Here is a 16,869-nt window from a genome sequence, read left to right on the forward strand (position 1 = left end):
CACGTGTCAGTTTGCCTGGAGCTTGCTAGAGAAGCAGATCTGGGAAAATATCAATGTCTGACTGGTTCGTCTCAGCTGAAGAGAGCAGAAGAGCGTGCCTCAGGCCTGGTGTCTACATGCTGCACCACAGTCTTCCAAGTCTCCCTAGCTCTGGGGTTTCTTGTTCCCTTCTAGAATGCCACACAGCTACACTCAACCCTTGCCTGGGGCTCAAAGCCACAAGCAAAGCTCAAGGAGCTTTCTAAAACACAAGTGATATCTGTGCAAGTATCTCAAGGCCTGATCCAAGTAGGCTAAAATTTAAATTCACCTCATTATACACGTGGACTTCAAACACTTTCAAGAAAATACGATTCCTTCTAGGAGAAAGCACTGGGATGTGAAGGATGACCAGCAAACCACATTGTCACCTCTAACACCCTCACTGACACAGACAGTAAACACAGCTGGTTAACGGTGCTGGGGAACCGAACCTGTGGACTCCTGCACTGGGCACACTCCCACTAAGCAGCATGCCAACCTGTAAGCACATATTTAGATGTAACGAGTTAGCCCTTCAGTGCCCACAAGAACGAACCCTACATTGCCAGACGCTCTTTACAGTGCTGCTCGGCCAGCACTCCTGGACTCATGCAGACTGGCAGACTTTAAGTGACAACAGAAACATAGACGTGAGCGATCATTGCCTTATGCGCAAAGGCCCACAACCCAGTATCATAAGATGAATCACACTATTATAAAATCACAAATGACGTTGGCCATGTCAAGCTCTCTAGGTTCCTGCAATGCTCAGAGAGACAGTTCACATTCATCCATAAGACTCCATCTTAGCATTTGTAACTACAGACAGGAATTTAGTTCAATTGTTGTCAAAGACGGGAGCACACTAAGCTTCATTGGCCATGCTGTGTAAATAAACAAAACAGCTTATTTTATGAGCCAATTTAGCTCTTACTGAAGACTTAAAAACATACCAAACATCACGTTAACCATCGACGAACTAGCCTCTTGCAAGCCTAGATCTTTCTCTAAGTGTCTGCATGATGAATTCACAAAACCTACAATGACATGTCCTATAAGGAGTTCTCAGAAATTTAACGAATAATCCCACCCTACGGGACACCAGCCCAAAGACTAAGACAATTCTTATACGGGCTGCAAATTAATATTTAATATCTTTATTAAAGAGGCCATTTCCTGAAGCCAGGCCCAGGTTATGGATTCATTATGGGAGATTATTAACTTGTGGTTAGCTTTACATACAGTTTTCCTGCTGATGCCCAAGGAGGAAACAGCGGCCACTTGGTCCTCCCTGAACTCCTGGAAGCAAGGACTCAAATACACATTTATAGCTTCATGCTTATGTTACTCAGTGTGGTCAAAGTTACAGTGCGGGAGGGGGCAGGGCTGGAGAGATGACACTGTGACTAGCAGCACTTGGGACACTTGCAGAGGACCTGAGTTTGTTCCTAGGACCCCCATGGCAGGTCACAACCATCCATAACTTTGTTTATAGGGGATTTAATACCATCCCTGACCTCCACAGGCACAAGGCGTTCATGTGGTACACAGACAGGCATGCAGGCGAATTATCTATACACATAAAATAAATGACTAAAAAAATTGAAAGTTTGGTATCTTAAATCACAGGCTATCGATCTGTCAGTTGGAAACTGTGAGAAAGTAATTGTACCATTTTGGACTCAGCCACTCTGGCTTAGTGGCCCTTCAGTCTTGTCCATAGCTGCTCTCCCTTTAGAAGCTGCATGAAAAATAACAGGAGCAGTGTTTTCATTTTGGCTCAACCCTACATCACAGCTGCATATGTCAGTCTGACTACCACACCACAAATACTCCTTGTTTTTTGTCTCAACCTCAAACTAAATGTTTTAAACTGAACATGCTTGCAAACCTACTAGAAAAAGGAAAAAAGGAAATGTGTTTAGAACAGAAAGGGATACAGAGCGGTTAAAAATACATGTCCGCTGGACTTTGCTTATCACCACTCTCTCCTAAAGCTCTGTCAGAAGAGCAAAGGGGCAGAGAACGCCCCACCCTCCAGATGGCAAGGCTGGGGCGCTGAGGGAGGAGGGGGAAGGATGCTAGGCTCAAAATGCCTGCAAAAGCATTCTGGGCAGGAGATGCCAAAGATTTTGAAGCTCCCATCAAGCCACTGGCATCAATCCAGGTAATGGCTTTTCCTTCCCTTCAGTTGCTGGCCGCAAGAGTTTTCCAGCAGAGAAAGGAAGGGAACGTGGAAAGGGTGAAGACGGAGCAGCTTCCAGTCTGTTCTCTGTGCGGGGAGGGCAGACGCTCAGGCACTGACGGGCCTGGGGTCTCCACAGAGAACTCTGGGAGGGTGGCTAAGGATGGGTCCAAAGGTGGGGTGGGGGGAGGCAGACTCAGCAAAGCCCCTTTACCTTCAATAACAGCAACGCTATGGACACGCGGACGGCAGCCTGCAACTGGCCAGACATGGCCTTTAGGAAAGAAAGAGCTGCCCATCTGGCTGCCCCAGCCCCTGGGCTTGCCTACCTCCTGGCAGGATGGCAAGCTGCCCAGGGAACAGCATTTGTCAGTATGGGGTCAAAGATGGAAGCCCCTTTTTATACCAGCCTCATCCTGGCTAGCTCCCCACCAACGGCCAATAGTAAGGTCAGACCCGCAGAAGTTAAAGGCCTGCCTAGCCTCATTCCACCACCGATCACCACTGCACTATCCAGTCTCTTCTGCCTGGCATTTTTCTTCAGTTTTAATATCAAAAATTTCACACGCCTGCTTGAGCTCCCGGACTCAGCAGAAAGGCCATATAGCTGTCAGCAAGCTGATAAGAATTTTCAAATGACTCCATCGGGCCTCTTTACAGAGAAGAGCCAAAGCAGCCCATAAAGCGAGAGGGCAAGGGCCACCGAGACCAGCCGCTCGCACAGCTTCACCGTGGCACTCAAATGAGCCCCAGATTTATGGGAGTGTTTTAGCCCCTGGCCTGAATCGTCTGGGGGCTGAGACTCGTCTCTGCTCTCCAGTGGGATTTCAAATATGAGATAGACTGGCCTGGCAAGAAACGGGTGGGAGACAGGAGGCTGAGAGAACAGAGAGAAAAGGGGAGAGGCAGAAAGTAGAGAAAAATCCTGCCCTAAATCACATTCTCTCCAGCAGGATATGACAACTACTGTTTCTAAAGGCATGTGACCATCCTCTCAAGTCCCCATAAAAAGTCCCCTGCATGAAGCTCACACCCACTCCAACGTAGGTCTTCACAGCTGTCCACTATCTAGATGCTAATTTGCATTTTAATTTTCCTCTGTTTACTTTGTTTTTAATTTTTTAGCACCCTCCCCTCAAAAATGATAAAAATCATGACTTGGCAGAGAAGAACTTAGAAGATGAAGGAAAACTCAGTAAAAACTGATTTCACTGGAAAGGAAAAGTCCTAATACTGGATTAAAACAAAAAGGCCGGCTAGGGAATCAGTGATGTTCATCTCCCTGTGGGCCTTGTTAATCCTGAGAGAAGAACAGAGGTGAACTTCCCTCCATGCCAAGACGTAGAGAGTACACCCGAGCCCACAGGACTCGGTTCTGTTTCAAGTTTCCAAGCCCAGAAGCAAATGCATAATACATCCGTGCCGCTAACTGACTGTGGTTCCTGAAGCCCAGGCTCTTACCAGGAGGCACTTTCGCAAATTCAAATGCAGACCCCAGGGAGTTCCTGAATGACCACCAGCATGGAGCTGGGACCAAAACCCACATGCTTTAAATGCATGATCTCATTTGGTGGGTGAGACCTCTAGGCAGTCTTACCCAGCCCAGGTTCAGACTGGAAAACTGAAGCCTGGAAAGTTAGGTACGGGCCCACAGCCATAGAACCCATCAACAGATCCGGAGTTTAGGATCTGAATTCAGGTCTCTCCCACTCACAAGTCCTGCGCTTTCCACTACCACATAAAAACGTTTTGATTAGAACTCATGGTTAAAACACACACGTATGCTTTCTATGGCAAGTTAAGACAGATTTTTTTTTTTTTTTTTAACTTTTCTGTGCTAAGGATTGAACACAGGGCCTTGTGCATGCTAGGCAAGTGGTCTACCACTGAGCTATAGCCCCAGCCCAACTTAAGAAGCCAATGTTTCAGGAAATAATTACCTTCGCTATATAACACTCTGATAGTTTCCTATTCTCTCTCTCTCTCTCTCTCTCTCTCTCTCTCTCTCTCTCTCTCTCTCTAAATTAGATGCCAGCTGTGACCCACTGAATTGACCTCAGCTCGCTCCAGGCTAGAAAACACTGCCATATATCACATAAAAACAAAAAGCAAAATACCAGACCAGGCGCCACGAGACCTGGGTACCAGCACCCTGGCTCTCGGATGTGTCCTCAAGGTTATCAGGTCCCCAGGCCTCACTGGTCATTGGTGAAATCTGTAGACTGCCTAGATAATTTCTAAGATTTGATTTTTACAAAATTTCAATTATTTAGCCTCCCCCTTTTCTTACACACATGCCATTCCTCTCCAAGTGTTATTCACACTTCCTCTAATTCACTATAAAGCTCTCTGCCAGCCTGGGATGCTTCATCTGGCTGCCCCTTATCTACCAGATCTCTAGCGGAGAACAACCACCTTACAGCTCAGCCCCTCTTCTCCAGCACGGTGCCCAGCGGTGAAGCTCACCTCTGAGAGGACAACTGGGTACATAACATCCCTGGCTTGTGACTCCTCTGTTACCATTGATACTTGGACCAGCAACTTGAGGTCCCTGTGAAAGAAGAGGCTGCACTCCTACACAATGCCAAGACAAAGCTAGGAACAAATCTGTGCTTAGAATGCCTTCATCTGGAGGCTGGGGTGCTGCTTAGGTCAGGAAAGCGGCTGCGGTACAAACGTGAGGACCTGAGTCTGGATCCCCAGCACCCATGGGAGGGTAGTGAAGAATGCCGTGGATCGGGTGGGAGTGGGAGCAAAGTCAAGAGGATCTTGGGACTTGCTGGCCCGCCATTGAAGCCAGTCGGTGAGCTCTGAGCTCAGTGAGAGACCCCATTTCAGGAAAGTAAGTGGGATAACGATGTAAGAAGATACCAGGTGTCAACTTCTGGCCTCCACACGCATGTGCAGACACGTGCACACACAAACGCAGAACACACACTACACACATACCCACATAAGTTCATCTGATAGTTCAGTGAATCTCTATAGAAAATCCAAAGCAACAAATGGACACTGGCATCACAGGAAGGCAGCCAAGCTGTGACACTCCCTGGCTATGCTTGCACAGGGACAAGACATACCAAGGGTGCAGAGAACACAGCTTTATGGTCTCTCCATCTGGACTTGGAGGATTTAAATCTCAGAAGCTATACCAAACAACTGCAAATCAGTCCAAACCTTAAAGACAGGAAAATTTATTTACAGGCCCCAGTGCACTATAAATCTGAGACAGCCCTATTAAAAGGCTTTTCTTGGCTTCCGATCAGATACTTGGTAAAAGTCTTTTTCCAACAAGGTTCCTAATACCAAAGTTTCAAAAAAAAGTTTAACATACACACAGAGAAATGTTCTTCCCTAAGATGCTGATTAAACCCGTCCTTATTTACCCTGCTTTAAACAACTGCACAGACTGGTCCTCCTCACAGTGTGGGGTTATATACACGGGGAAACTCAAACACAGAGGACACAGTACTACTGAAAAAACATGCATTGAAAACCTCCCGCAAGCGCTAACGCTCAGAGAGGCTCCCCCACTGGCCACAGGGTCTCCAGGTACCAGAACGCACTTCTCCCTTCAAGGGAAGAATTCCAGCCCAGAAAGCGTCCCTTCTGAGGGGAAGTGACTAGGTAGCAGCATTTTCTTCTCTGGTGGTGCTGGGGTCTGAAATCAGGGCCGTGTGCACGTGGGGCAAGTGCTCTCCACTACCAAGCTGCACTGCCAGCCCCATGCTTTTTAAGAGCAAGCTGGAAAGCCAGGCCAAGGAAGACAGCCTGTCAGGACTGAGGGGAAATAGTTGTGTGTGTGTGTGTGTGTGTGTGTGTGTGTGTGTGTGTGCGCGCGCGCATGTGTGTAGTTCCAAGAGTATAGTAAACTTTTTTATCACATGTGTACACATGAGAGTGTATATGTATGTATGAGTGTGTGTAATTCCAAGAGTATAATCTACTAATTTGTTTATTGCATGTGTACTTGTGTAAGAGTGTGTGTGATTCCAGAATATAATCTACTAATTTATTACATGTGTACATGTGAGAGTATGTATTTCCAAGAGAATAATCTATTCATTTATTATATGTGCATGTGTGTCAGTGTACGTATTACAAGAGTATAATCTCCAATTTCTTTGTTATTTGTTTATGTGCGTGTGCTGAATATGTGTGAAGTTCCAAGATTATACTTTACTTGCTTATTTATTGCATGTGTGTCGTTACGTGTGTGAGACACAGCTAGTGTACAAAGGTCAGAGGACAACTAGTAGGAACTGGTGCCCTCCCTTCCACCATGGGTTCGGGGACTGAGCCAGGGTCATCAGGCCTGCACAGCAGCTCCTTCCCTCCGCACCATCTCAGCCTCAGCTCATGTAAATGAGAAATTCTCCACTTCCCAGCTGGGGGCCGGGGTAAGAATTCCATGAATTACAGCACTGGCCCTGGGAATTCCAAATGGCACCCTCCTTCCTAATGTATTTCCAGGGGAATGTCCAGCTCAAACTGTCTCAAGCACTCACTTTGGGGAGAAAGCTAGGCAAGGAGACAGGAAATCAGCTTGAAAGGCTGGGAGTGCGGCCTGACTTCACCCACAGACAGGCCACAGTGGCGCTAGGGTCTGAGCACATTGTGGCAGAACAGTGTATGCCCAGCATGCCTTGGGCTTGGGGTCCGGATGGCTCTTCTAACAGCCTATCTCCCTCCTGTGGAAGGAATCCGCTCTGTAAACTGGGATATGCTGGGGTGGGGGGGAGGGGGAATGGACAGAGACTACCTACCATATAACTAGGGACGGAACAGTGGGGCCAGCAGCAGGAGGAATCCTCAGCTAACACACAGGGTCTGGGCAGCGGAGGTGTCTAGACAGAAGAGGGAATCACAGAACACTTGGAAAAATGTAAGTTAGGGAGCTTGAGAGGTGGCTCAGCAGTCAATTCCCTGCACCCCCATGTGGCTCACAACTGTCTATAGCCCCAGTTCTAGGGGATCTGACACCCTCCTCTAGTCTCCATGGAGACCAGGCACTCAGGTGGTACACAAACATACATGCAAGTAAACACTCTCACACATAAAAAAAAAAAAAAAAATAGGAAATCTAAACAAAAAGAAGAGGAAGAAAGAACTTAAATATTTTAAACAAAAAAACTTCGTAAGACATAGATGATTCAGTATTTTAAAAAATTATATATGCTCAACAGATTAAACTTTTCCTTAAGAATTTGAGGGGCTCGTTAATAACAGCTTGAGGGGAATAGTATATAAATTGATATTAACAGAGAATGCAGACCATGAAAAACAAAGCAAAGGCACCGTATCCCGCAGAACTGTGCCATCTCCACAGACCTCCTAGAGGAAGCCTGCAGAACTGTCTGGGTTCGTGTCCACTACGCTGAGAGTTCCAGCCCATCTCAGAGACTCTTTTGGGTCCTTGTCCTCCCCTTCAAGTTGTGGTATCTAAACAACTCCAGCTATGGGAACCCAATACTGGAATCCAATTCCTGGAGACTCTATAAATGAGGTAAAACAAGAGCACCCCCAAGGGGGCTCTCTACAAGTGAAGCGTGGGCACAGCACAGCTCTCCTGGCCCGTGGCCTCTCCTGCCCGATCTGGAGCCTTGCTCTAGTGTAGTGTAGAAGGGCACTGCACCCCTGGGCTTATTATAAGCAGTGGTCTGCCCACATCTCCAAGGCTTCTCTGCAGCACAGCTATGCGGCATATTTACTAGGCAACCATGAAGACACACTGAGACTCAAGACCACAGAAACTCACAGCTGACCTTCCCTGAGTGCTGCTGACTAGAGAGAAGACAAGATGCTAAAGCCTCTGCCACCTCCGTGGCCCCCCGATCAACTGAGTACAAAAGCGGAGTTCAAAGGCAGAGCAGGCTCCTGACTTCCACCTCCTAGTGTGGCTGGGGTTAGAGGTCACTGCTGCGGGAGCCACCGACCAATAAAACAGTGTTTGGGAACTCTGCTCAACAGATAAACTGGGGGTCCACTTACACCTTCCCCCTTCATGCAAACGTTTCTAACTAGCCAGGGCAGCATCTCCCCAGCCTTCTGAGACCGTGCCTGTGTGCTTTCTCTTGTGATTCAAGGGAGCCTGGGGGTATGAGCTCGCCATTTGACTGCGGAGAAACACTGAGCTGCAAATTTCCTCCTGCCTTTAAAAAAAACAAAGCTCATCTTTAAGACCTACTTGGAAGGCCATCTCCCAGCCAACTGCCCTGGCAGCAGCTCCCTGAGTGCCACCCTTTCCACCTCAGCTTAGAGTACTCTGGAACTCCAGCACCATCTTCAAAGGCAGCGTGGGGTGAACGCTGCATCTCAAGAGGACTTTTGCCCTAGGCTGGGCCACAGAGCCTTACTGTGGCCCATAATCTCTCCCTGAGAAAACAATTAGGGCTTCAATAGGTCAATTAACTAGTTAGTTAGCACACAGGACAATCAAAGTACAACTGAGAACCAGCTTCTCTGCTACCGCTGCCCCTGCTAACTGGAGGGGTTGCTTTGAACCGCCCTCCTAAAGCTGTGCGAGTCACACGAGACTTTCCAAGGCTGTGTGTGTGTGTGTGTGTGTGTGTGTGTGTGTGTGTGTGTGCTGCGCGCTCGCTCACAAGGGCCTTTTCAGGACTATCTGCAAAGACACTTTTCTTTGTTATGCTCATCTCCATGACTACTGGCTTCCTCACAGCTTTGGCCAACTCAAGGCTCCAGCGCTGTCCTCAGGGATGGCTGCCTCCATGCCTCTCTCCGTTAGGACTACTGAACTCCCAGTTACCTTAGGATGGTCATGAGTGTACCAAACACTCAGATCATGGCCTTTCTTCTTAAAATTTCTGTTAGGCTAGTTTTAATTTCTCTCTCTCTCTCTCTCTCTCTCTCTCTCTCTCTGTGTGTGTGTGTGTGTGTGTGTGTGTGTGTGTGTGTGTGTGTGTGTTGGGTGCTGTCTCATGCTGCTAGAGCAAATGCCTAACTTGTCCCTTGAACAACATGCTCTCTAGAGAGCAAGAGTCAGGACCTCATCCCTTGAGAAGCAACCAGCTCCTGGCATTTGGGATTTTCCCCAGATTTAAATCCTTGGCAGGAAAATTAGTCACTTAAAAGCAGATGGAGACCCCTGCTGGCGACAACTGTTCCTGCAGCTCGTTAAGCTCTAGCTCTGAATGCCTCAGGATGGCCAGGCCCGTGTCCGTTTATGCTGAAGCCTTACCTGGAGGTATGAGGCCCAGTGACTGTAGAGACATATGCCTAGATTGCAAAAAGACCCAAAGCTGAGCTCCCCAGGGAGGATTTGCTGAGGTATAGAAGCAGTTTTAACACTCCAACCAAGGTCAAGCTCAATCCACAGACATAAACAGAAGGCAAAGGACAGTGTGTGCAGTTTCAGAGCAAGAGCACACACGCTGACACACATTGGTGAGTCCCCCAAAGACCCGTATGTAAAGGCTTGGTCCTCAGATGACGGACGGGGAAGCACTATGACCTTTAAGAGGTGAGGCCAAGAGAGGGATTCTCAGATCAGTGGGGCATGTCCTCAAAAGAGGCTGTGGAGATAGATCAACAGCCCCCTCTTGCTCTCTCATGACCACTTACCCTCACATTAACAAGGACAGCCCTCATCATAGGCCAGACCAGTTGGCTGATGGACATCAGATGTGAGCCTCTGAACTCTGTCTAAGCTCATTGCCTCCAAGACTGCTTTAGAGTGGCAGGATACTGACTAACACGCTCCAAACGAAGAGATGACAACTTATCAATGGAACTACTGGTTCTCAACTGAAGCTGTTTGCTCCCACCCCAGGAGAACATTTGGCAATGTCAAGAGATGCTGGTCGCTGTTACAGCTTGTAGGAGGGAGGGTGCTACTGGCCTCTGGCCAGAGTGAAAGTTTGTCAGCCTTTATAGCAAACTGGGAATTATTTCAAGCATGTTTAGTTGGGAAAGGTCCAGTTCAGAAATGTGGGGTTGGGAGACAAAAGAGGCCACTTGGGGAACACAAAATCCACAGCAAAGGCAGGCAGGCTGATGGGCAGCAGGAGAGGAGTGAGAAGGGGAGGCTGGTGGGATGGAAGGTGTCCACCAGCAGAGGAGGTCAGGGGCCCTCATGACCCGACAACGTATTTAGAGAGAGATGACCTCTTAAATATCAGTGCTGGTTGGGAAGGGAACGTTCTCGCCAGAGACAAGACTTCCACAGAGTTGTTAAATGGCTGCCTGGAACATGAGAGGTGATTCAGTGAAGCCCTGCATTCCACAGATGATAAAATGAAAGCCTAGACACAGCTTAGGATGGTAACACAATTAGCCTGGCCAGGGCCAGGGCCCAGTCCCAGTCTTCAAACTCAATAACCAACAAGCAGCTGCTTCACATGCCCTTCATTCACTCCATCTCAGCTGTCCAGTGACTCCTAGCCGGCCACTGACAACTAAGTCAGGCTTGTCTCGGGCAGGGAGCTCCCACCCTGATCCTGTCCAGCAACTACGCCATTCTATCTATGGGCTGTCGGGGAACACTCTGTTCCAAAATGCAAGTGATCTTTCTCCACGTGGGGCTGACGGGGCAGAGAGGAGACCAGACAGAATGCGTTCATCTTCACCCCAGGCCCAGTTTCTCCCTAACATTCCTACGGCAGAATCTTGTGTGAGGTGGAATCTTATTTAGTGTAGGATTCTATAATTAATCTAGTAAACAAAGATACCAACAGGTACGGTGTGGAGGCAAATGCCTGCAGTCCCAGCACACTGGAGGCAGAGGACGGTGGATCTCTGTGAGTCCCTGGCCAGTCTGGTCTACAGTCTTGTCTAAAAAATAAAAATAATTTTTTAAAGTAACACAAAGAACACAAATGCCCAGACTCTTCAAGAGGCAGTGTTCCCCAACGCTACAGGTTTATGGTGAAAACATGGCAAGCTCTGAACTGATTCTCGGATTCACTAGCTCAGATGAGGTCAGTGGTGAACAGTAACAGGCATCCCAGGAACTCCCAGCCATGAGAAGCCAGCGGGGACGCTGTCAGCATCAGCAAGCTGCAAGCTGCTCTCTACCAGGCTGGCCCCGAGCTCTGCAGAAGGGCTTTCTGAGGCCCACAGAAGGCAGAGCCTAGCCTAAGGGTACACAGCGGGCATTCCACCCAGGTGAGTCACTGTGTGAGAGGATCTTACTGTCACTAAAGCTTGAAGGCCTGTGTTCAAGGCTTGGTCCTTGAGTGGCAGCATGGGGGAGGTGGCAGAGCTTTTAGAAGTGGGGGTGTGTGTGCTCAGGTCATAGCGATGCACACTTGAAGGGACACCATGGGGCTCAGGCCCTTTCTCTCCTCTCTTCACACAGTCTTCGAAGAGAACTGCTCTGCTCAGCTCTGTGCTCCACCATGACCTGCTCTCCTTCTACCCAGCAGCAAGTCTGCCCAGTCACAGCCTGGAATCTGATGAACTGTGAGCCCAAAGCAATCCTTTCCTCTTTGTCATGTAATTATCTCCAGTATTTGTCATAGTGATGAAAAATTACCAGCACAAATATCCAAGTACAAAAGGTCGGACCAGGCACAGCCACTGTCCCTCTCTCCTAAATCCCTCCTGGGGCGACAAGTGATGGGAAGTTTTACGTGATGCCACCAGCCCATGGTAAAGGGACTGGGAACACATCCATAGTACCTGGATGCTGTAAAGCAGAGGGAGCCAGGGCACCTGGTGCTGCAGGACCAGAAGGGCCTAAGCGGAGTAAAGGTGGGAACAGCTGGGCAGGCACTTAGGAAGCAGGCAGCTCTGGGTCTCCTCTTGCCACAGCTCGGTGACGACCTGCACTCAGCCTGTTCTCTGGCCACCTGGGGAGGAGCCAGGTTAAAAACATGGGTTCTATGCTGAGACCCTCCAAGTCTCTTCTCACTCATCTCCCTTGCCCACTCCCGTGTGTATGCGTGTGTATGTGTGTGTGTGTGTGTGTGTGTGTGTGTGTGTGTGTGTGTGCACATATATCCATGTGTGTGTATATACGCATGCATGCGCGCGCACCGCAACAGATGTCTATAACGTCAGGACTTTCCTTGATTCCTCCTGTGGTAGTTTGAATGTAACTGACCCCTATAAGCTCATAGGGAGTGACATTATTGGGAAGTGTGACTTTGTTGGAGTAGGTGTGGCCTTGTTGGAGGAAGTGTGTCACTGTGGGCTCTGAAGTCTCCTATGCCCAAGCTATGCCCAGTGTGGACACAGGCTCTCTGCTGCCTGAAGATGAGGATGTAAGACACTCAGCTCCTTCTCTAGACTACGTCTGCCTGCATGCCACCTTGTCCCACCATGATGATAATGGACTGACCCTCTGAACTGCAAGCAACCCATTAAATGTTTTCCTTTATAAGAGTTGCTGTGGTCATGGTGTCTCTTTATAGCAACAGAAACCCTTTATTTTTTGGAGACAAGGTCCCTCACTTACCCTCAAGCCTGTCACTAGAATGAGCTTCAGAGATCCACCTGTGTCCACCTCACCAGCACTAGAGTTATGGGTCTGTGTCACCAAGCCTGGCTTTTTACATGAGTCCTAAGGATAGAAACTCAGATCCTCATGCTTTTATGGCAAGCATTTTACTGACTGGGCCATCTCTCTAGCCCATGTGGATAATTCCGACAAAGATTAAAACACTAAAAATCCATAAAGAGAAACAGAATGATCACTGCACCAATTTCAGGGCCATCTTTTAGATTTCCTTAACTTGCTTGACAATGAAGCCCCGTTAGGCTTCTTTAGGAGGGAGAGCAATGAGACCGAATGGGAACCCAGTGAAGTCCTCTGGGCAGTCAGAACTCAGACAGGGGTCAAAGGGTAACGAGAGTCTGCAGAGGAGGCGGGAAACGGCAAGTGGAGGACACTGTCACAAAGGCTGTCTTCTTATGACACCCCAAATAAACACGCTGCCTGCCTGCTCCCCTTGCTGTCTTGGTCACTGCTGCCTGCCATCACTTGGCACCCTAAAATCCTTGCAGGGGTCCTCCAGCATAGCCTGAACCCCTTGTCATTAATCTAAACCTAACTTAAGTCACCTCGCTACCCCTCCCTTCCTGTGACTAGCTGATATAATGAGTACACGGCGCCACTGTGCACTTGGCTCAAGGTCCTCTGTGTCCAAGCCACTGCTCCAACACCCCCACCCCCACCCCCGACAGGTGTCTCAGCTCTGGCCTCTTACCTGTCTCTGCATCTCTTCGATCTGCCTCTGTGGGATGTTCTGCAGAATGCTGTACATGTCTGACATCTTTTCCTCTGGGACCACCACAGAAGCCCTGGAGACAACAGCACTATTTACATACGCACAGCCCATTCCAGAAAGCAACATTGTCCGCTGTCCTGCTTCCTTCTCAAGAGCAGAAACAAAACCCCCCAAAAATCCTTCAGCCCTACATCATTCCCTATCTGTTCTGTCATCCCTGGCATTGCTGTCACCTACCACAGCAAGTTCTGTCTCACCACAGGGCCTTTGCATGTGAAATGCTGTCTCCCTGTTCACCCGTCCTCACCCTTCTCTACACTCCCAGAATTAACAATTCCTTCCCCCCTTTAGCCTCTACACAAAGCCGTCCATTGATTCAGCATTTACTTATGACAGACCTACTATGTGCTGGGCATTGACAATTCAACAGAGAACATCAGAGGAAAGAGGGGTGAACAGGCACAAGAAGGTCTGTGGGAAGAGAGCTCAGGCACGGGGCTCAGGAGTGAAAGGCCGAGGAAGCGTCATGTTGGGCATGGTCCAGGAACAGCTAGGAGGCCCCTGTGGCTGCTGCAAAGTAAACAGGATGGAGAAGAAGGAGAGCCAAGCAGAAAGAGGGAGGGCAGGATGCAGTGAGGCTCACAGGACCTTGGAGGCCATGGAGAGCTTGGTGCCGAGATGGGAAACCACTAGGGGGTGGAGGCAAAGAGGCCTGAGAAGCCCAGTAAGCTCCAACAGGCCCGTGCTGTCTACGGGGTCAGCGAGTGACAGGAAGCAGGCGCAGGCATGGGAAGGAGGGCTGGGACTCCTGCAGAGGCTGCAGAACTACATCAGAATGGAGCTGGAGAGAGGAGAGGGCCTGCCGGTGCCTACACTCCCCACCCCCACGGGATTCACTCACAGACCGGGGATGAGGAGTGAGGAAGGGAGACTGGCATTGCCTTCCAGAAGGACGGTGTGCAGAGAGTGTAACTGTACTTGCACAGAAATGCTCATTAAAATCTAGCTCCCGCTCCCGCCCACCCCTGCACCCAGGGCACTCAGCGGGCTCCCTCCCACACAGCCAGGACTTCAGGGACATCTACTAAAGAAGCAAATGATTTCTGCAGTAGAGACAGGACTGAGGACCAAGAGGTGAATTAATGTGCTATAATTTCAAAGCTAGCCAGTTGGAGTTACAGAGCCCTGACTCCAAATGTAGAGTAGACTGAGACAGCTGGCGGCCTGGACAGTCACCTAATGTTTCTCAGCATTGTTCACCCACAACCCAACACTGAAGCTGACCTTGATCTCTGCAGAAACAACCTTTCACACCTGCTACGCCACTGCCCTGTGAGGCCCTCACCAATGTCAGTCTTCTCGCTGTCCTAGTACTGCCCAGCCAGAGTCTGACCAATCACATCACAGCATCTGGGAACTGCAGGTTCACTGCTCTCCCATCACTAAGTAGAGAGCTTCCTTGGAGAAAGAAAGGCCTGACCTCACTCATCTTGGAGAACCTGTTGCTGACGGTGACGGTGAGGGTCTGAACGGTATGTCCCCCATAGGCTCAGATATTTAAACACTCGGTTTCCAGTTGGTTGTGCTGTTTGGGGAGGTTATGGGGGAGTGAAACCTCACTAGAGGAAGTGAACACAATCGAACAGAATCTGCATTTGTCCCTGATCCCTGGCTATTCTTTCCCACTAGATCTAACCCCCTCAGAAGCAGAAATTATCCCTATTATCAGATTAGAAAATACCATCTTATTAACAGGAGACTTTCTAATAAATGTAAAATGGATGAGGGAGTTAGCCAATTGGTGCTATTTAAATTGTTCAAACACCTATGCTATTGGACTTGGATAAACTGTCCTAAGAGTTGGGAGAAGAGAAAGAATTAAATATTTGTGGCAAAGACGTGAATTAAAGGGTATACAGCAAGGAAATTCCATTTTAACAGTCTGCCACCTATCTTGTGGAAATAACACACGTGACCAGAGGGCAATTCCTGTGAGCACAAGCAAGCAGGATCTGCATTTATCCCTCCGTTTCGGAGTTTCCAAGCTTTTGTAGAGGTAGAGGCTCCCCACTGGCAGCCAGTACAGGGTGCAATTCCACAGCAGTGGCTCTGGACTGAGTTCCGAATCTGGTTACCTGGGAGCTTTAATTCAGAATCCCTGGGATAAAGAAAGAAACTCTCCAGCTGTGTCTAGACTGCACCAGCCCAGGGGTGGCGACCGCTTTGTGGAAAGAGCTATGGAGTAAGTATTTTAGGCTTTGTAAGCCACTCAGTCTCTGCAATTACTCATCACTTCACAAGTAACACGCAAATGAAGGGTACGGCTGTGATTCAATAAGACTTTATTTACAAAAACAGCCAGTGGGTGGGTTCGGCCCACGGGACTCCGTGACCTGCTCTATACCACTGTGCTAAGTCTGATGGAAGACACGGCAAACGGGCTAAAGCAACAGCGGCCGGGATCCCTTACCCTAGGCCCAGTCCCAAGGGGCCTTCAATTTGGGAATATTTGCATGAACATAACTCGGGACTCCAGTCTAAATATGAAGATTCATTTATGTTCTGTGCATTTGTTACACACACAACCTGAATGTAATTTACAGTATACCAGCACCCTTTGCCCCTCTTACCAAACTTAAGTGGCTATCAAAGTTCATACTTTAATGTGGTTTTTTTGTTTTTTTTTTTTTTACTTGAATCTATTTGAAATGCACAGATGACTTGGGGAAAGACCGTGAAGCAATGGCTGCTTCCTGGAGGACTGTAGGGCTGCCACCCAGCACGTGAGCTCAGTGTTGGCGTCTGAATCCTCTTGGCCAATACTTTGAAGAACTGTGCCAAGCAGTGTGTACTGCACTCACACGGCCTTAGCCACCCTCAAGGTCATGTTTGTTTCTTAAATAACGGGCTTCATTATGCTATTCTCATGCACATGTGTCAGGTATATTGATCTTATCTTCCACCCCCACGTTCTTCTGCACCTCCCTACCTCAGCATTTTCACCGTGAGCTATTACACAATGTCAAGTGTGGGACTGTCTGTAGCTGGAGCTACCACTGTCCACTGGCATTCTTGACCATGCTCCAAAGCTCCACACTTCGCAATGCTTCTGACTTACAAGTTAGGCACACTCAGCCTGCAGCTCTCAAAGCTGGGTATGCATCACAGTGGTCCAAGAGGCTTTCCTTTCCAACATTGGCCAAGCCACCAGCTACAGTTCACTAGACAGTACACCCACCTCTTCCAGTCCAGAACTTCGGAGAAAGGCAGCACATAGGAGTCTGCAATGACAACCGGGACACAGCCAGCCTGTAACACATCACTCAGCACTGCCTGCCCCAGCCGAGCTCCTCGAAGGACCACGCAAAAAGTAGCCTCCTGCAGCAAGACGAGAGAAGGCCGAGGATTACAAAGAAGTCTCTTGATCACTTACTTGGATCCCTGCACACTAACTATGGCGTTCCCCCAAGG

General features: G+C 48.8%; 1 protein-coding gene across 1 annotated transcript in view; it reads right to left on the reverse strand.

Annotated features, from left to right (window-relative positions):
• Positions 1–16,869, reverse strand: part of Ext2 (exostosin glycosyltransferase 2) — a 153,480-nt gene that overhangs the window by 107,251 nt on the left and 29,360 nt on the right. The window contains 2 exon segments of the mRNA XM_028878997.1: positions 13,378–13,471; positions 16,637–16,776. Of these exon segments, the coding sequence (XP_028734830.1) occupies positions 13,378–13,471; positions 16,637–16,776 (234 nt within the window).

Source organism: Peromyscus leucopus, chromosome 4 (assembly GCF_004664715.2).
Source record: "Peromyscus leucopus breed LL Stock chromosome 4, UCI_PerLeu_2.1, whole genome shotgun sequence".
NCBI classification, from domain to species: Eukaryota; Metazoa; Chordata; class Mammalia; order Rodentia; family Cricetidae; genus Peromyscus; species Peromyscus leucopus.